We start from the raw sequence: 22,415 nt of genomic DNA on the forward strand, positions 1-22,415 counted from the left end.
CTCGTGGCTCCCATGATTTAGGCATGTTTCTCCGATATTCCAAGATTAACAAACTTCTTCTCAAAGTACTTCCATTTGGGTTGGGGTTTTTTGTTGGTGTGGTTTGTTTTTTTTGTTTGTGGGGTTTTTTTTTTTTTTTAAACATCTTTCACTTAGCCAGAAAACCTGGTTAAGAGTGGAGAAATTAAGGGAGGTGGAAGCTGTTAACATCTATGAGGCTTGAAGGTCCAGTACAAGGGCCTGTGTTTGGAGTGTTCTGACATTGCTCTGTGTGTGTCCTACATCCATTTTCTTATGAATTTGATCCTAACTTTGAGCTGAAAGAAGGTAGGCAGGTGGCAGATCTGACTGCAAGAAGCCATGGATGCCAATTCAGGAATTCTGAAACACCATCAAGTAGTTTCAAGAGGTTTCCTGAAAACTGACTCTTAAATATCTTGACTGTTTAGTTTAATTAAACTGCATGTACATGATTTAGCATGCATTAATCTGTATTAAGTATTACATAATTTGTATTCATATCTGTGATGTAAAGTCAAGACCTGACTAACATACACCTAAAATGAGCTAAGAAGCTGGGTTAGGCCTGATACTGTTAAAACTATCGCAGAGCCATATCACATTATTTGTCACAATGCAACCTCAGATAATAGCTATGCTGAACAAGCTTGGTTTGTTTCAGAGATTTAAAAAAAAAAAAAAAAAGAAAACAAAACCAAAACGACTCTTGCGTATGTAAATAACTAACAATTTTTAGATAATATTGTTGCTAGTTTTCAAGTGACTGTGGTTCAGATTCACTTCACATTTAATGACAAGTGAATGTTCTGAAAATGTAACCAGCACTGTAACAGACAAGGTAAGATTAAAAACATATTGCTTCAGTATTTCATGCATGCACACTTCAAAGGAATTAAATACTGTTATCAGATGCATCATTAGCAGTTCTGAACACATCTACTACTGAGAAACCTAAGCAATCCCACAAAACTCAAATAAGCTGGACTTTTTTATAAAGCTTGACTGACACCAGCCAATGTTGGCTACGTGTAGTCCAGACGCAAGAGCTCTCATCTGAGTGTTCAACTTTTGGAAATGAAGCCTTGCATTTAAAAAAATTCCTTCTTTCTCTTCCTAAACCAAACACACATTCAACCACAAAACTAAGCTTTTACAAAGCAACACCAGTGCCTTTGGAGATGATCATATTGCACTTGACTACTGCGTCAAATACTTTTTACACTTCTCAGGTTATGCAAATAGCAAAAATTTATGCTGCTCAGTGCTAATTATCAGTGTGGTATAAATTTTTTCTTCTCCAGAAGGAAGATAAATACATTACTGATTTAACTCCTGAGCAAAATGCTCATGCTGTCACTGTCCAGCTGCAGCAGAAAGTTTCAAAGATCTCCCTTTCAGGCCAGGCATGCTTAGAACAAGTGCATATGCACATACATACACAGAGATATATCACACTATGCCAACACACAGAAACGTAGCTGAACAGAAGCTTTTCCTCTTTTGAATACAGATGAGAATCAAATATAAGTTAAATTTCAGAACGGACTGGGAAAGTACCTAACTCACATTAACCTTCTTTATTCATATTGGAAAAGGGGTCCTTCTTGGGCCACAGGTGTGTCCAGTGGATTGACATCAACATCAAGCCAAGGTCCCCTGGTCTTACATATGCTAAATAATATAATTTTGAAAGAAAGGCTTAATAAAATAAAATAAAATTGCCTTTGTAGTCAGAAGGTGTAAAAAGGACATTTCAGCAGAACCTTAGCTTACTGAGCAGGATCAGGTGGAATTTTATGGAAACAATGTAGTCAGAAACCAACTAAAGTAAGCATCTCCCAAGTAAAGAGACACAAATCTGTGCAACCAACACAATGCTGCAAAGAAGTAACAACAATTCTGTCTGCAATATAAACACTGTAGGGCTTTTGGTCTTATTAGATGAAGCTTAATCTGGGAGTCTTTTCTGGGCTTTGTATTGCATCTATATGAATTTCACCTCTACTCTTGAGAGAGTAAAGCTAGAGTCCCCTGTTAAAACCGAGTCAGAATAGGACCGCCTTGTTGTGCTGTTAATTGATTGTCCTTTCCCCCACTTTTAGAATACAAAGTATCTTTTCCCTTGACATAGACACAACTTCTATGTTGACACATGCACATACAATTTGGCAGAGATAAAATCTGCTTATTCATTATAGGTTCTGCGCTTTACCACAAAAGGTCAAGGAAAAGGAAAAGCTAAACCAAATACAAAGCAAACTAGAATGGGAGCTATACAACATAGATCCCTACAAAACAACAGGTGTCTGGCAACAGGCTTTCACATGGAAAAGCACAAGAAAATAAACAGAAAGCACAAAAAAAAAAAAAAAGACTGGGAGAACAAACATTATTCTTCAAAAAACAGAAACAAAACAACTCAAATCAAATTTTAAAGAGCACCCAAAACCAAAAGACTTAATACATTACAGTTTCCAGGTATAAGAACAAAACCAAGAGATTGGATATGACCCTTTGTTGTATGTCACTTCATTTAAAAATTTAAGATAAGCAACAGTAATTACTAAATGGATTCACGTCTAAGAAATTGATCTTGGATAATGTTTTTGACATAGTTTTATTAGTCAACAGAATTTTAAAAGGGCAACAGTGGAGTAGGAGAACATACATGCAAGGTGGTATTCCAGCATATACTGAGCAGTGTAATACAAAGGTACTTTGTCTCCACATTACTACCTGAAAGTACACCTTTACTCTGCAAACAGATAGCAACTTCACTTATAAAAGTGAAAAAAAATTGAGTTTTATGTAAACTGGCATCAAATATTTCCAAGGAGATTATAATCTTTGCAGTGCCAGACAATATGAATTTATTTTCTTTAGAAGGAACCACTTTGCAGCCTATACTTTGTTTCCTTTTAGATTCTGTAATTTTATTTGTTCTTGAATCAAAAGTACAGAAACATGAATATTTTGGCTTTAAGCAGGGACACTATTATTCCAAATCATAAGGAATCAGGTCCTCTGATTGCATGCCCTGCTGTGGCAGCAGATATTTTATAAGAACAGGCACTGGAGGATGTGTTTTTATCCCACCAACAAAAGCAACACCATTCTCTACACACAGCTGCAGTGATCCATAATATGCCTTCTGACAATATGCAAAGGGTCATCTCGCATAGCAAGAACAGCCTCCAGCATGGATTAAAAATATAAGAAAAACATTTGACATACTTGGATCTGACAAGATTGAGTCGGTTTTCGGCAAAAATTGGTCACAGCGGACTCCTTGGTAGCCCTCTTTGCACCTGAGAAAAAGGGGATAAATGACAAACATACGCATGCGGTAGTGAAAGGTTAATTTCAAGGTAGCAAAATCAACTGAAATTCTCCCTGCCAATGCTGTGAGGGACTTGCATATTTACAGTTATTTCAACTATTATGGAAGCAAGGTTATTACTGAAACACAATGGAAGCATGTAAAATAATTTGTATTTCAAAAAATTGAACCCAAACCTTTTTGATTACTTTAGAAGCTATGAAAAGAAATATCATTTAAGCATAACCCTTCTTTTAAGTATCAATTCAGTAAAACAATCAATTCCTCTATAAAATAGACATATTTGTAATAATATAAACTTATTAGGTAACACAAAGCTTTATAAAGCTTCTGTACTGTACAAACCATCAGATTAACAACTTGTCTTCAGCTGTTTGAATAAGCAGGGAATACTTATCTCTAGCCATTAATTTTAAGACTAGTTTCTACTGTGCTTAGAAGATAACATGTTTAGGCATGATAGACAACATCAGGCATTGTTTGTAAGTGGACAGTCTTAGATGTCTGTGGGATTATATTTTAAAGGACATAAACCAGAGTATCCTTCTGCCTTAACAAAGAGGTGGCTTTGACTGAGATTCTAATACTGTTATTTATCTTGAAACCTTACTTTGAAGAAATTCCATTTACTGCATTTGGACTGTTCTCAGAAGTCTCTCTCTTTTCAACTAAGTGTATCAGAATCAGACCTTTAATTATTTATTCGCCAAGCAGTTTTTCAGAGAAAAGTGATGGACGCTTTAATTATAAATGATAGCAACAGGGACTCCTTATCTCCCAAAGCTCTTGCACATCATATGAACAATATGCTCAAATCAGCATCACCACCTTTCATTAGGATTGACAACTGCAGCTTGAATGATGTGATAATGTCAGGAGCAGAAGTTATCTGTTCCTTCACAATGCTTCTACTCAGGTTTCCTCTAAAAGTTGCCTTTTAAAATGCTTTTGGTTTAATAAATTAAAGCTTCAATCAGAAGTGCATCTCACCAGCATTGATTCAGGGATTAGTAAGCACATTTGTGAGCAAATATGTAATTATAAGAATTCCCATCAGACCCCAAAATGTAGTAGAAATTTACAGTGAGAAAAAGATTTAAAAAAACATACAGGTATCATTTCAAAACCTCCGTTTTGCCTTTCTCCCTGGTGGATACTGAGTGCTACTAAATGGAGATCAGCTTCTGTACTGGTACTCGCCTATCTGTAAAATGACTGACTGGGAAAAAAGTGAATTCAGATCCTATGGCAGTGGCCGTAAGCTATTAGCCAAGGAAAAAAATGTTTTATTTTTGTTTGAAATGCAAAAATATTTGAATAAAATTGTCCACTAGTCAGAAATACTGAAGAAGGCTCCATATCCTCAGTCACTGCTGCATGCACCTTTTGCCTCTGATTATGAAATATCAGAAGTTGCCTCACATCAAACAGAAACTCTTCTCCACAGTCTTGAGGAGAGTCGGAAGACCTCATTTCAAAGCTTAAGAACAACCTCCATGGGTGGGGATATTCCTGTCTTTACATTAGCATTTTCTATTGACTTTTCGACATACATTTGTACCTGCCTTGGTTACTATTACCTTATTACACACTTACAACTCTGTGCTAAACTGTTGGTCTGCAAGTCATGAAAGTGTTCATCACATACCCTAATCTCATGACTGAAAACTTTGATGCTATGTGTAAGGATAAAGAGTCACAGACTGGTATCTCCTAGAAGAGCTGTACCGAATGCTCATCAGCACATGGGAATACCCATCAGCCAGGAGCAAGGAAAGCAGTGCTACAAGTACTCTCACACCAGCAGGAGCAATCCCTTTCCCCTCCTCTCTGATGGCTGACAGGGCACATCTGAGCCAGAAGTTCTGCTGTCTTCCTTTCCTCATTCACATAACAGAACAGAAATTTAGACTATCTCACTTCACAGCTGAGAAACAGAGTTTGTACCATTTATTCCATCTGTCAGATGGCCCAGGTAATTAATTTTGGTCCAGCTAATTAATTTCTCATGCCAGAATTCAAGGAGAGAAATTTTGCTACTATTAGCTGCTAGGGTAGATTTGGGGGGTCTCTATTGCAATCCTACCATGTCAGGGGCCAAACCAAACATCAGTCTTTTAGTTGAAGAAAATATTTTTTGTGTCTCGTAAAAATTGCAAAAGGTGCCGTAGACGTTTTCACCTTCCATTTAATGTTGTTCACAAGGGTTACATTTTACCAGCTGCAAATACAGCAGATGCCAATAATGTTGGTGGCCTCAAAAACAATCTCATAGGAGACTTCTGTAACTGATACAGTATGGCCCCAGTACAAGACTAAGTTAGATGTGTTTCTGTGTCTTTCTCTTCCCGACTTTGTAAGAGAAATGGGTTGGAACAGAATATATCACAGAGTCACTTTGATTTACAACTCCTCTCTTGCAAAACTCAGCATCCCCGGTACCTAACTGAATTGCATGCTGCCACAACTATGCTATGCAGTCTAGAGATAATGATAGGGGATGGATTTCTTCTCTTAAAATGTAATGGCTATCATATCAAACTATTATTTTTATCCTGACTTTATCATATATAGTGCTGCTTTTCTCCATCACTATGAAACTGGATCATACAGTAATTAGCTGATTGACTGACCTGGATGAATTTAAAGTAATATTTTCACTTAGCTGTACACATCTATGAACATTCCACAAGAGGAATTTATTTTTGTTACTTTCAAAATTTAGTACAGAGGTAGCTGATATATCAAAGAATAGATATAATCTTTTAATGTAATAACGTAATCTTACTCTAAGATAACAACTAACTTGTTTTTAAAATTATATTAACTTAAGCAAAGACAAAGATAAAAACTGTCTTCTATAGTTTCATTAACAAATTATTTTTGAAATTCGTAAGACACCGAATAATAGCAATAACTGCTCTGCCATACCGTACCAAAGTTCAAACCTTTGTAATTAAGTCTTGTGAAATTGCAGTCTTGCAGAATATACATTTGACAGTTATAATGTTACAATACGGTAAAAGTTTACCACATTGTGGCATCCTATAATCTTTGTTAAAGCATTTGCCATCCACCCTAAATGAGCAGATGTCATAGTTGTGCCCACAATACCTGACATGCACTCATGCTGCTAATTGGCATCACACCTCTAAGGAAAAATAAACCCAAACCAAAAAAAGTAATGCACCACAAAAAACCCTATTAAAACAGCACTGTTATGTCACATACAGAAGTTCAGGGAAGTCTAACTGAGGTTGTTCAATACTGGCATATGCAGTGTGAATGATCACATTTATATTTATAGATATATTTAAAAAAGCAATGAGTAATCAGGAAAATCTTGGAAAACGCTTTGATGCAGCCAACTGTTTCAGAAATTATTATTTGATCATCTGACAAGCAAATGTTTATTTTTTATGCCTTTAAGGAAAAAGAAAATGAGATGAGGACAAGATATTGCTGTGAAGTGAAAGCTCTGATCTGTATGTGGGACCCCCACAGCAAAGGATGGAAAGGACAGTCTAAGCTCCATTCCAGCACCAGAAGTCACTTCTGTGCTGAAGTGCTGTACTGTATGAGCAGGCTTGGGCACACGCCTAAATGCAGAACATGGTGAAGAGCTCTCTAAATAGTGTTAATTACAGCCTCCTTGCAAAGTAAATACGAAAATGGAATTCTCTATTTTACATTCAGATTTTCACCAAAATAACTGTACCTGTCTGTACTCTAGACCAAAAATATCAACAAGAGTGGATGAATGGAATGATTTAAATATTTCTGATTAAATGTTATGAAAAGAGAATCACAGGTAAAGCTAATCTGCAGCTGCTAAAATGCTTGCAAACAGTACATCTCTAAATTGTATCTGCTAAATTCAACTAAGATTATTTTATCATGTGTTCTTCACATCTTTCACTGGCAATGTACTTTCTCTAGATTATGTTTTTTGAGGTCCAACTGCATTGTACATTGCACTTCATGGTCACCCACAATGTCCTTTGTGTGAAAACATACACACAAACACATTTCTCATTCCTGGTGAGAAGTTCTTTTTCTACTCAAGCAGATTTGTGCTTAAGTATTAAAAAGTAAGGAGAGTATGAACATTTATTCAATCTTTTTGTTCCCATTTTAAATATTAAATAGTATTAATACATGTATATTCTAGTCAAAGAGATCACAGACATGTTCTGTGGACATGTTTCAGAATTGTTTCTTGTGTATTCAAACCTTGTGGAGCCAAGGGAGATTTCAAATAGATGACTCCATCACGTGTAGGAATAACACAGCACCCCAAATCCCTAGATTTCATATGCGACACACTAGTAAAAAGTAAAGTGTATGGGGGAGGAGGGGGTGGCAAATTGCACGTTACGCGAAGCTGAAGAATAAAGTATGTCTAAAGCCAGAAGGAGAAGGGGAAGATATTACAAAGAACCTACTTAGAAGAGTTAGGGAAGAACATACAAAGCTTATGGCCAAGAAGCCATTACCATCACAGTTTACATTTTCCCTAAATACTTCCATATAGAGCTCCATATCCCTATTAAACTGAAATATTTCAGTTCTCAAGGGATGGTAATGTACAAAAGGCAGGATAGAGAGTGGCACCAGCAAACTGCAGAGGTTATGAAAGATGATAATGTCATTAACCCCCAGCTCCTTCCTCCTTCCCTATGATACCGCCCATCCACTTGAAATGGGAATAATTCTTTTCTTTTCCCTAAGTGTGGTGATCACATTGCCTTTGGTCATGTGAAGAAGTATGCATAAAATAGTTTCTCTGCACAAAGTCCAGAATTTGGCAACCATAAGATATAGGATTTCCTCTGAAATGGAAATTTTGAAAATGGCATTTGGAACCTCAGTGACAGACTACGCCAGAAGACAAAGCTATAATACTATACATCAGGAAAATAAGCATATGCTAGGCCAAAAGTGATTTGTGACATTTAACAGAAATGTCTTAATAGTGCAGTGCCCAAAAGATGAACTTACATAAACCTATAATCCAATCCTAGCCTCATAAACAGAAGTTATCCAATTTAAAAGATGGAATTAATAGTACCTATGAAAAATGAAAGTTCATTCTTGCAGTGTGTCCCAACCAACGCATGGTTACTTCCACTTGTAAAAGCTACAAAATTACAATCTCAAAAATGCTATTAATTAGAATGATCCATCTCATAATTTCACTGGATCAGTTACAAATTATTTTCTTGTGACACCATTACAGCCATTGTACGGATGATCAGATGGCAATAAGAGTACATACTGCATCTCTTATTTATTCTCCAAGAGTGGAATTTGAGATCATGATAAAGAAATATTCCAACGGTCTATAAATTTTGGTCGAGTATTTATTTTCACACAGAGAATGGGTTAGAGAGCCAGTTATGCAATAAATATACAGTAGCAAGCTATGACATTGTACAGCCCATTGGTTTGTCCCACAATCTAGCCTGAAATATGCTGTAAACAATGAAAAATAATTCCTCTGGTCTGCAGGTAATCTAAATGTAGGCTTCTGTGCCTGCAACCAGAATGACCTTAACTGAAATAAAGGGAAATTTGTACTTATTATCATGACTGTTATTAAGTACAACTTTTATTCACAAGGGAAGAAAAAAGGGATCTTAACAGTGAGGGTCAGGCAGGATATCTTGTCATTTAACTTGTGCAGTGTGCCACTATAAGCAGAAAACAGGCCTCCTAGATTCAACAGATCAGACCACTGAATCACAGTTAAGAACATTTCTCAGTGGATACCATGCTCAGAGCGAGACAGAAAATGAACCCTTCATAAAAATCAATAGTTTGCTGGTCAGGCACTCGCCTGAGAAGTAAGAGATTCACATTCAGTTTTTGGTGTGAAAAATAAGCATTAAAGACTTGAACCCAGGTTTCCTATATTGCGAAAATGTTCTGATCACTTGACTATTATCTATTCTGCAAAAGACTGTTCTTGTATTGTTCTTGGAAAAAAAAATATCAGAATTACTCCATTTCATCTCGAAATAGATTGAGAGAAAAAAAAAAAAGACAATGAAAAGAAGTTTCCAACAGAGCTGTACTCATGTGTAAGCAAGAGAAACAGTCATATGTCAAGCCTTGGACAGAGATACTACTGTTATCAGGTAATTGTTTACACCCAACAGAGTTTGTGGTGAAATACAAACCAGAAGTAACATTTTAACAGCAAATCAGCTAATGGATATTGGAGACTCTTCCAGAAATTGCAGGACATGGGAGACAAGGTATATATCAAGTAGTGCTGGCAGAGATGACATTTTTCTCTTTGCAAATCTGTTTCTGTAGTTTCACAATGGAAAGACTTTTTCAAGTTGACATGACTTTTCCCATATTGTTTCATAAAAGGATCATGCAGCAACTTATGAGCAAACTGTTGAAAGGAAAAGGCTTTTCTTAATTGTGAGAGTGATTGTGGGTGTTGGATCGTAGGTGTGCGCAGGCTGCTGGCAGTAAGCACGTGGGGCAGAGGGCACAGACAGCAAGAGGAGTAGGAGGAAGGGTGACAGTGCCTAATACAAAACCAGTTACAAAAGCCTACCATAGCAACAGGGGAAGCTGCCCTTCATTAATTCCTCCCTTAATCTGTTTAACACTCCAACATATATAATTGAATAAAGCTCAATCTCTTCCTGAAATGAAACATGAAACTTTAAAGCTAGATGAAAAAAAAAATTGCAGTTTTTCCTCAATTGTTTCCTTACAGATACAGTACATCTACTTCATCACACTCCAAGCTATTAAAGAGAATCAGTTTTTAAAATATGCTTCTCACTGGCAGACTGTATCCTTCTTCCTTGTCCAAAGATGACAAACGGTAGCTATTTTGTAATCAAAACTTTAAAATGCACAGGTGAGATCTTCCATACGGATTCACTAACACAGCCTTAAGGTCTTGGTTGTGGTAATTTTATTATAACCCATATTATAACCCAGTCATATATGACCACAAAAGTCCAGTAGCCTCCACTATTTTATATCACTATAGTAAAGCAATTTCACTAGCCGAACCATCTGGTTACCCAGAATTTACAGACACCATCGTAAGAAAAGCAGAGAAAGCAAACATGGATTTTTGACCACCCTTAGTAACCTCAAATACAAATAGTCAGAGGCTTTTAGCACCAAGAAGCAAAAATGATACCTTCTGTGCAAAAAAGTATAAACACAACCAGTCATTAAAAGGTATGTTTAGATAGGTGGGTCTTTAAAACACTGTGGTTTTATGACTGCAGCAATATGTGCACTTCTGTGACCAGCATAAAATTCTAGCCCCTATGGTCTATATTATGCACAGAATATAACCTACTAGCTAAAATTAAACTGAAGTGAATATAAACAGATAAAATCAACTGACTTAAAATAAATGCATGGCATTAGAAAGAACAAAACTGGGGACCCAATGAGGAGTTGGGTAAAGACACAGTATTTCTTCAACACAAACATGAATCCCTTCAGATGGGAAGGCCAGAACACTTACCCAGGACACTCAACCCTCTCTTCTTTTTCTTTCTTTTCTTTCAGATTTTTTTTTTTCTAAAATAATCTCCACAACAGATATGCAATTTACTGTATAATAAAGGTTTCATATCAGGGTTTGAACATACATTATTTTTGAAGACCTTGCAATCTATTATGTGATTAAGATACATATCTGCCTTTTTTTTTTTCTTTTCTTAAAGACATAAGGTTGACCTGTGTAAAGAAATAGAACAATTCTTACAGAACAGAAAATATCAACTTTAAGGAAAAAAAAAAAAAAAAAAAATCTCTTTTCTGTCAATTTTCTTCTAAAATGTCGCAGCTGTTAAAAATAAGTAGAGCAAGTAACCACAAAGGAAATTATATTGAAAAGGCAGCCAAAGAAGGATAAAAAAAGATTTTTTTTTTCCTATATCATTTGCCCTAGAACCAGGTTAGCTGAAACACTCTAACATCAATTGAGAAATTGAATCAGACTTTTTTTAAAATCATACTCATCACTGGTATAATTCACTATATTTTTTCAGGATGTATATTGTCAGTGCACCTCTCTGAAGTACTATTATGCTCTTGGTGTAAATGGCATAGAGATTAAAGGCCACAGCTACAAAAACCCAAGTCATTGCCCTGGTTTAGATAATACAACTTTCAACTAATTTGTTGACCCCAGTGTTTCAGGATCCTTTAGACTTGGAGAAACTAAATGGGGATAGTTTAGTAAAGTCTGAATTCTCTAAATCCTCTGTAGGAACCACTGAACTAAATGAGGCTTTTAGCATTTAGAAAGGAGTTATGTGGATTTGATTTAAATGCTTCATCCAAAGTTATGCGGGAACTACTGAATTATCATCCCTCCCCTGATCTGGACCATTTTCCTTCTTTGTCTTTCATAAAAGGTAGGTCAGAAAAAGAAATGAAAACTAACAAGAAGTGTTAGTAAAGCCATTCAAGCTGCCCAGACCTATGGCAGCACCTGAACTAATAATCATTTCTCTCCCCTCAACAACAGACCAGTTTTTTTTATTTGAAGGTGTTCCCTTTAAAAAAAAAAAAGTTTTATATACCTAAATCAACGCATATAGCCCATGCAGAATTGCTACAGTTAGGTATTTTTATCCAAAGATACAAATTTATTGTATTATTGATAGTTGCTATCAAATTGACTTGTGACATATCCACATGCAGGTCAACATTTCACACTAATACACAGGCTTTAGGCTTTTTGTGGGATAAGAATTACCTTCACCCACTGAGGATAATGAAATCCTTAAGAAATTATTTTCTCCTTTGTTTCCATAATACATATATCTGGATACAAGTCTTATGCACAACAACTTGAAGTGGCAACTTAGCAACTGACTATAATTTACTTTCAACAGTCAGATTCGGGGTGGAAAAAAGGTTTCGCATTTAGTTTTTTATTGCAGCAAGCATGTGAAAATTTGAAGAGGGTACAGTTACAAGTCAGCAACAGGTAGCTAGAATACAGTCATGTTTCAAACCCTAGTGAGTGCCGTATAATCACGTATGTAGAAGGCACCAGGATCTAGAGAGAACTACTTATGCTGCTTGTCCAATCAAAATCAATGTATTTATTTACATCCATATAGATGCTTAACTTCAGGGCTGATTGGAGCCTAATTGACATGAGCTTCCATCTCTGGGCTGCTACCATATCTATTATGTATGTCAAATCTTGTTATGTAGCTTCAAAGAAAAAAAAAAATCCAACAAACCTTTTACTTGTGATTGAGCTAAGATGAATTCCATGATTTCAAGAGATAACTTCCTCTCCTGTCCTCTATACTTAATTTTCCATCATATATTTTAACGACAGAATTTCTAGTTTTGAAGTCCTTTGTTTCCCTTTCAGCTGTAGAACAGTCTTTAAGTAAGACCCTATTCAGGATCAAACCCAAGCACACTGGGATGACTAGAGAACAGACATCACAACAATCATCTGGCCTGTTCAGTCATCAACAGAAATGAAATCTTTCCCTCTCCATTCTTAGCTCAATAATACAGAGCAGCAGTCTATTGTATTGGCGAGAAAAATTCAAATCTGATAGCACTGCATTACTCTGCTGTAAAAAACATGGCTAGAAATACACACCACAGACAGAACTGGGCAGAAGCAGTTATCAAAAATAAATAGAGGGGCCAAGACTGACCAGCATTTACATACCAAAAATAACCCATCTGTAGAAGAAATCTAAGAATCCTCCTGAAGTATTGCCAAATGTTTAGCTCTTGACATATTCCAGTGGACAAGAAAGACAAAAGGAACAAAGATGAAACACTTCCTTCTGGGATTAAGACTACTATTAAACAAAATAATTGAAACCCCAAAAACTTTATTAGAGTAGGGTATAGAGGAGCACTTTAACTTCTATTTTTCACAATAAAACTGGAAAAAGTAATCAAGAACACACAGTCAATATTGCCAAGCACAAGGTCATGCTCACCTTATGCTAAATCTTTTAAAACCATTGTCCCAGGAGACTTATCTTTGCTTATATCAATTAGAAAATCATGCTTTGGTATCAGCTCAATTTTTCACAGCTGTGCTCCAGTAAAATCAAATGTTATGAGGTTGACAAGTGGTAACTTTTACTCGAAAGTTCATACATGCTTCTAATTCCACCTAAACAGCGATTGCAGTACTTTATGACTCTGTCTAGGTCAGACAGCACTGGATAGGCAGCACAATATTTTCAATATGGAAGTCTTGATCATTAAAAAAGTATACTACTCCAAATCAAATAAAATATTAGTATCTGGAAAAATCTTTTTGAAAAGATGAAATGTGAATAGGCTTAATCAACATTTTTCATTTTAAGAATCTAAATTTTGTCATGTTAGCTTTTGTTACTTGATATTAGTGCTGAAATAAGGACACTTAGAGTCTGTGCTGCATAAACTAAGTCCTGAATGCCAATATTAACTCTAAAATCTGCAAATGCTAGATAAAATTCAGTAGAGATGGGCAAACATTTAACAGGACCTTTCAGAAGCAACCCTGGAAGTGACTGCCACTTCAGAACTGCAGTTTCTACGTTCTCTTTCATTTTTTGAAGGAAGATTTTAGTGCTGACCTATACCAGGTGCAAGTTGCCACAGCCTGTTCATTCCAGTAGTTCAATGCAAGTTCATCTCATATATCCATAACAAACCAACTTACCTATGGCAGCGTTTTGACCAGCCCCAAGTATGGCACAATGCAATAATACTGTCCTTGCCCCAGTGCTTTATTTTTCTAATTTAAATCAATAGGAAGATCAAAACAGACTTTACTAGTCCATGTTGCACCATTAAAAATAAAATTAAAAAAAAAAAATTCCTCCTTAATGACAAACTTCAATCTGTAAACCACAAAAGCGTTAGAAACTGTCTTTGAATATCACCTAATAAACAAAATGTTTAACCAACTAACTGAGAAATCATTTCTCTGCTGTTTTGGATTTAACCAACCAGAAAACCTGAAAAGCTTTGATTAGGTTTTTCCACAACATACCTCTCCTGTCTGATAAATGATTTACTATGGATGATAAATGAATATAGTCTTTTATTATGTATGGCATTCATCAGCTATGAGAAAGCTTTTGAATAAATAGAAAGTGATTTCATACCATATTCAAAGCCTCATGCAGCTAAGGCACAGATGAAAGACATATTCAATACTTGAAAAAACAAATGAAAATGAGACCTTTGCTTTACATTATGTCTACCCAGGATTACCATCTTTATAAAAGCCCTTCAAGACTCTTCTTGAAAACATCTTTAAGGACTGGACCTCGGTAGGAAAAAAAAAGATGTCTGAAAATCAATAAAGAAAGGACTAAAAGATGTCAGATTTATCACAGTGTTCAGCAGGAACTTACCTCACCTTCAAGTGGCCATTTTTTAAAGATGGCAATTATAACAATAAATGAGGCAATTCTAAAGAGAGGTGCAAACTCACTAGTAATAGCAGGACAGGTTTGCTGAATGCATTTCTTTTCCTGGTTCCCTCCCCACACATATTACAAGCTTAGCATTAATGCCTTTTGCTTCCAGCTACTTAACGAAAGCAACATCCCTGGACTTCTTTCAAGAACTTTCAAATATGTTTTTCATTTTTTTTTTCACTGATTATTTCCCAATTCAAAAATAGAGCCAAAAATACTCAGAGAAATGAAATTCTCTGTTTCGAGCCCAAGCTAAAAGTACAATGGATCCTTTGCTTATCATGAAAAAGTCATGCAAGATTCCCAGTCCAGCCCTGCAGATTCAAAACCATTTTTCAAATTTCAGCAAAACTTTCCAATTAATTTTTCTGACAAAATTTAAAATACATATAGCAACTCAGATGCTTGTCTAGTAATAATATCTATATGGAATAGCACTTGTCACAGACTCCTCTCAAACAGCTCAAGGCCACATCAAGCCAATACTTATCTACAGAGACAGAGTGCCTCTGCCAAACACTCAAAACCCCTCAGTAATTCGGTGAGGTATTTGTTTTCTACCTGTTTTTATACCTGCTTTGGAAAGAATAAATGAAGCCACTCTGGAGTGCCAGTTAAAATATCCTTAACTACTAACAGATGGTCTACAAAAATGATGCCCTCTCACTTTATGGCAGGAAATAAACATGTCGCTGTTACTGTATTTTATATGATCAACACACATCGCATTTTATAGATAAGAACAATTTGACATGTAATTGCCTAGCAAAGTTCAAATAGAGAAACATTTTCCAAAATAACTCTTCCTTAGCGTGTTAAGTATAATTTAGAACGCAGAAAATGCATGGTGTTAAAATTCAAGCAAGCCATTTTCTGATGATATTTAAAGTTTCTAACTGAAAAGCTCCAAATCTTTAAAGTTGCCCCATTATACAGAAATATTTAGTAACAAGTCTTGCATAGAATAGTTTTTATCTGAAAAGACAATTATATGTATTGTAAAGACATTATGGCATATGTAGGACCATGCAGATTTAGCATAAAACTAGCAATTAAAGCACTCCTGCTAATGGATCAACAGCTTACCAATCAACAAAAAGTCTTGGGGTCAATTCACTAAACCTAGCAAGTTTAACTCCTACAGAAGGCAGGAAGCTGCAGCCTTCATTGCATTACAGTGCCTACTGCAGCTGGCAATCCACCAGCTTAAAGCTTCAAAACATGCAAGGAAGACTCCAGCCCAAAGTTGCTCTGAGTTTACTGTGCTCTCTCCTTAGTACAGTGGCAAAAGTCTGTAGGAGCTAACATTGGAGAAACACAAACCTGCAACAGGAACAGTGCCACCCAAAAGAAAAAACCCAGTTACTTTATCATCTACATAAAATGCAGGTGGACTTCCACAGGAGCAATATGGCAAGACTCTTACTACTCTAAATAAGCAGGAAAATCAACTGAAGCTGAAATAACATGTCTAATGTAAAAAAAACCCCACCAACCCATATTATGTTTTACACAAAATGTTATTAGAACAAGGAAGAAAACTCCCCCCTTTGTTCCACTGTGGAATCTTGACTTGAAGCCTTCTTAAATAGTTTCTTGGTTGTGAATTAAAAGAACCCACATCACTAAAAAGTACTAGTGATTCAAGCATTTTTGTCCACAAGTTATTAATGCAAGTTTATTAAGCTTCACCAGACAATGTATTTGTAATTTAGTAGGGTTTGGATGAGCATGTTTCAGACTACAGGATGAGTATTAACTGCAAGAAATTCCATCTGACTACTGACAGTACCTGACCCATCAGTGACACCATTCTTTATTTGTAGAAAATGGAATCTTTTCCAATGGAAAAAACAGGAATGTCAATTTATTAACTGTAAATGGTAACACAATTCTAGGTTATGAATTCAGCTCAAGTTCCACTTTTTGCAGATCTGTTCAAGAATTTTTAAAAATTATTTCATTACTTCTTGTGAACACATTTGGTACTTCACTGCCCATCAGTTGTGGAGGGTTTCTTTACACAACACCAAGTCTTGTAACAATATACTTGAATTGAATGCAGTTATTTTCTATACAGGATAAAATTTTCAAGCTTTTTAAAATGTAGATTTTCTTCAGAGTGAAGAACTGAACCACACTAAAGCCCAAGGATGTCATGATGCTAGGAGAAAAAAAAAAAATCAGGATAATGTTTTTTTGCTTAGCTTGCATTTAAAAATAATAATTCAGTTACCTGGCAAATCTCGATTAGCTCAGAAGATCACTGAAATAGTTGGAGACATGCTGATGAACACAAGCAATGCAGTATTTTGAAGAAATGTATGACTCAAAGACTAAGAATGACCCAATATAATAAATATTGTTAATAGAAAACATTTCTAATAAGGGTGGCAAGTGATTTTCAAAAATTTTAGCAGAGATGAAAGCATGTTAAAAGCTATTTTTAATATATTACTTCCAAGTAGGTTAGCTACCCAAAACATGTGATACGCAGCAAGTAGGGGTGAATTTATGTTGTTCTATGTTGAATTTATGTTTTAATACTTGCTCAACATGCAAAGCAGCTCTCTGGCTGATACAATTCTCACTACTGGCTATTGTGTTAATGCACAGGAATACAAAACATGTTATTTCATGGTTACTTGTGGACAGAAAGTAGTATAACCAGGACATTTTAATTTGCTGGCTTTCCTGCAGCTTCTGTAAGAGCAGCAGAAACAGAAACGTTATTAGACACAAGGGAGCTCCCAAGAACTGTGTCAATATTTATAACCAGGATAACACTACTGACAGGATTAAGTCCTTCCTAGCAGTTCAGCTCTGCAAAATGCCACACTCTCTTACATTAAGGTATATAAAGTGCTTAAATTCATGCAAATAAATGGAAGCTACATGAAAAATAATTATGCATTGAAGAGAACAGCATTCACAAAAAGACCTGCTACGTTCGAGTTGACAATCTGCATCTCTTCTCACCATTTTTTTAAAAGTAGGCAGTTGCACTAATCTGCCACCACCTGCCAAACTCAACCAAAAAGAAAACTTTGAGAGTTGGAATCTCACTAAATAATGGTAACTCCAACAGGTAGCACTGATCTGACATGCTTGCTGCCAGAAAATACTGGTCGTACATGCAAGACTCTTGCTTGATTCCATTTTCAAAATAATGGCAGCTGAGAGCAATAATCAGGAAAGTCATTATGTCCCATTTAAGATCATTTTGTAGATTAGAATTAGTCTCTGACAAGATGTCCCTATGAAATTTGAGGAATACATTTGCTTCTTTTGAATTCCTAATCATAAATCAACTGAACTCAGCAACGTGTTTCTGATAATTCTCTTCTGAATTCAGGTGAAAGAAAAGCGGACTAGCTCGTACTGCCTCTAGACAGTGCTACCAAATTTTTCTCATCACATACACACAAAAAGAGCAGAACAGGTCATTCTGATCTTATTCATTCTTATTTCAAAGGAAATAAATATTAATGACTAAAGCCTTTATGAGGGGGAAAGCAGAGGATGTCTGCTCCGCAGCTCTGCTCTGGGAGCCGCACTGCTTTCCTCTTGTGTGACCTTCAGCCAGTCACTTACCACCATTACTGCTCACGACGCTGCTGCAATAGCAGCGCAGTAGCATCAGCACAGCCTTCCCCTTAGCTGGAACTTTGTGAGAAGAAATAATCAAAAACTATGCAGTAATGGTGGTAATGTAAGCATCAAAGCTATACAGGTAATAAAATAAATATACCTTTGTCAGTTCCTGCAGAAAGCAGAAATCTTTGCATTGTCAAGTTCACTCATCCATTCAGCATGTTTTTCTTCAGAGGAAAAACACTGAGACTTTTTAAAAAATGAAGCTACATTAATTAAATATGCATTAAACACTGGTTATAAGGAAATTCAGGGTATTCTCATTTCCTTTTTTAAGTTTAACTTCTAAAACATTAATATGTCAAGTAACAACAAAGCAAAGCTTGGCATTCCCATCCATTTTCATGCAGGATATGAGTTCCTTTCTAGAAATAGGATATAAAGGCTCCTTGGAATTTGGAGTACAGAACAGTAAGAAGGGAGGAAAGCCTTGTCTGGATGACCTCTGAGGCTGGATAGTGAATGCAGATATTGTGGGTATCAGCTAAACCATACATGTGCTAAGGCCAGTACAGGTACGTTATTTCAGACATGTGTACCTTTTCCATTTCAGCTTCAAGACTTTTACTGTTCTTCCTCCTTTGTTAGGGTCTTAATGCTAGTAGACCCAGAGAGATTCACAGGCAACTTTCCAGATCATTTTGGAGTAAATCTGCAAAGAAACAGGTGTTGCTGGAAGAAGCCTGGTCCCTCCTACACCCCTCCAGTTTTCCACCTGGGCAGAGTAAGATGGGACCAAACCAGAGCAACTTTCAGGGGCTGCCTCTTGAGCAGAGCATCTCAACAATGTAACTGGAGACAGCACAGCCTAGGACTCCTGCAGGTACAATGTCCAGCTGAATGCCCAAAAAGCACTCTGAAACCAAGGCAGTTCTGCACCTGACCCAGTCTTCAACATGCCAAAAGGATGGCACTAGTAACTTTATAAATTACAAATTAGTTATACTTCACTGTCAGGATAACCACTGTGACAACCCACTTAAGTCTCACCCTTCTGCCTCTCTTGAGACCTTGTTCAATTCCATAAACATTTCAGAAACTGAAGGTTTTGTTGTTAAACAAAAGTTAAGTATAGCTTATTCAAATACTGTTTATATCATGACACCGTAGCATACAGCTCAACAGAGATTACTACCCACATATTTACTGAGCTTTTTGGTACAATTTGGCACCCAGAGGTGTGTTCCATATGCAGCAATTATTTTATTAGGACTAACTGAACTGACTAATCTAAGGTTAGCTTGGACATTTCTTTACTCCCTTTATTACAGACTATTCTAAATAATGTATTGCCACCCTTGATATTTTCGCACCATTGCTATTTACTGGTATTCCTTCCCTTATAACTGCACAACTAACTACATTTATATATACATTGATTATTCAAAAGTCAGACTAGCCCTGCAGTGAAACATGTTTATCCCAGTTTTGTGCGTGGAATATAAATCTTTTCATATATCAACTATGACTAGAATCATTACTCTACAAACTCCTCATTATTGTAAGTTTACCTATGCCTCTAATGAGATGAATTTTTTTTTACCCAGTGGTAAGTATTTAGTAAGTTCCTTTAAACATCAGTACACAAATCACAAAATAAAAAATGACCAGGCTTGCTGTTTCCGATACTACCAAATAGCCTTTTTCTTTTTGGTTGTCTTTACTGCCTTTCACATGTATTAGAAATGAGATGCTTATTAATTTTATTTCTTTTTACCAACTAAGTGTGTTTCTAAACAGAAGAGAACCCCTCTGAAAAATATCCTCACCATGTTTTGTTTATTGCCCAAATATGTTGGCTCTTCCTGTTAGAAGTATCCACCCCTTTACTTCCCTCCACCACTTAAATGATCTATATGTTAAACTTAATTTGGATTCTACCCTGTTAAAGATGATTCATTTTGCATACAAAACTATGCTTATGTTTTGAAATATGAAAGAAGAATAAAACTTGTTTTACAGCTATACCATTCTACAGAGAAGAGATAAGATTCAGAAACATAATAATGCCTTACTACATCCACTTGAAGAGTTAAGAAACCAGTTCTCCAGCCACAGTATGTTCCTATTGAGCACTTAGTGGGGAAAAGAACTTCTCAAAATATATGACTATGAATAATATTTTAAAGAAACTGAAAAGATAAGCAGCTTAAAGCAAGTGGGGGAATCCACATACTTGCAGTTTAAAATACTCTTTTAATTTACCTCATGAGTTTGAGTTCAAGATTTGTAAGAAAAGAAACATCAATTGAACTTAAACCTGGTGTCCCTTTCAATCTATTTCGTGCTAATCAATTAGTAAACATTTGCATGGGATTTACAGTGAAGTGGTTTCATTTGATTTGATGTAAAATTAAAAAAAGGTACCCTGATGCAACAGCGATTGATACAGCAGTATAACCAACTTAAAGCTAGCACAAGGATTAATAATTTGAAGTCTTAAAAATACATTAAGGAAGATACATACTGTTGTCCTTTCCTTTTATACGATTACTAAACTTAAAGATTGCACTACTCATTTAAATCCATGGTTTTTAAATCCATGTTCTCATTAATTTGCTTTGTTTCTAGCATTCCTCTGGAGTTAGAATAAAACATGAATGAAACCAGATATATTGGGGCAAAAGTCAAGTAAACCTGAGCTAAAAATCAGCACTTTAAAGCCTCAGGTTAGCATAATCTAATGTTATGCATAAAATTAGGTACTTAGGTTTGTTCTTAGTCATTTTGACATGTCAACTCCTGACTTTATCGTTTAATTTACATGGCCCGATTACAAGCTAAATGCTCAAAAAAGAAAAAAAAAAAATCACTAAAAACCCAAACCCATCTTGGCTTCTAATATATCAGAAACTGACTTTATTCCATTAACTTTAGAATACATTTTATGCATTCCAAAGCATATGGGTACTACATTTCACTAATATTAATAGGCATATCCATATTAATTTTAGAAGTCAGACAGGTAAAGATATTTTTCTGTATTCCAAGTAATTCTTTTCAAGACTTTTGTGTTTCGGTGATAATCATAAACACAAGAAAATTGTTCATCTACATCATCTACAAAAACATGTTCTTGGTTTCATAAGTAATGGTTTTCCCAGATATGAAATATAAAATTATGCCTTATTTAAACAAACTCAACCTGCAAAGATTTACAACTTAATATAAAGGCTTCTGTCTCTAGAGCTGTATCATGGAAAATTAAATCCATCAATCCTAAAAAATGTTTTCCTTTTTTACTTTACTTCAAAAATTCTACCAGTGTCAGGAAGAAAGTGTCAAGTAATTAGCAGAGTTTTGCATATCTATCACTATTAATAACCTGAGTCCCAGAGTGCTACAGAAGGCAATCAATGAAATGAATAAACAATATAGTCATCACTGGAAAGAACTGCTTCCTTCAGCACCTTCCTGAACTTTGCTTTTGGAAGACCAAGGCCCTTCTCTCCTTTCCCTACAGCTTTCTGTAGTTACCTTTCACCAGTTCTCATAGTTGGGAAAAGAGAATCCCTGGCAGCAGGTTTGGAACTCTTCCCCTGATTTATTTCTTGCAAACTGGACTCACTCTATTCTACAGGTTTAACAACCTACCTCAAAAGCAGTATATCTTCTGAAATGTCCCCACCTAGATTGATCCAGAATTTCAACTCTGCAAGATGCTTTCTTGGTAGAATACCATGTATGAACTTTCATCCACAAAGTCAGTATGAGACAGAAGCAGCTGTATGGTGGTTAAAGCATTGGCACATCTGGCATGAGGAGAGACCGAGAGAGCTGGGATTGTTGAGCTTGAAGACAAGGTTCAAGGGGCATGTTATTGATGTGCAGAAGTGCCAGGTGGGGGGGACTGCAAAAGACAGCCAGACCCTTCTCACAGATGCCCAGTGAAAAGACAAGAGTCAATGGGAACGCACTGAAATACAGGAGACTCCATT

The 22,415-nt window shown here is 36.0% G+C and overlaps 1 protein-coding gene across 1 annotated transcript in view; it reads right to left on the bottom strand.

Moving 5' to 3' along the window:
- The window catches only part of NRG3 (neuregulin 3), a 417,999-nt gene that overhangs the window by 110,615 nt on the left and 284,969 nt on the right, over positions 1–22,415 (bottom strand). The window contains exon 3 of the mRNA XM_074874478.1: positions 3,256–3,329. Within this exon, the coding sequence (XP_074730579.1) occupies positions 3,256–3,329 (74 nt within the window). The remainder of the gene's footprint in view (positions 1–3,255; positions 3,330–22,415) is intronic.

The sequence above is a fragment of the Strix uralensis genome, chromosome 7 (assembly GCF_047716275.1).
Source record: "Strix uralensis isolate ZFMK-TIS-50842 chromosome 7, bStrUra1, whole genome shotgun sequence".
Lineage (NCBI taxonomy): Eukaryota > Metazoa > Chordata > Aves > Strigiformes > Strigidae > Strix > Strix uralensis.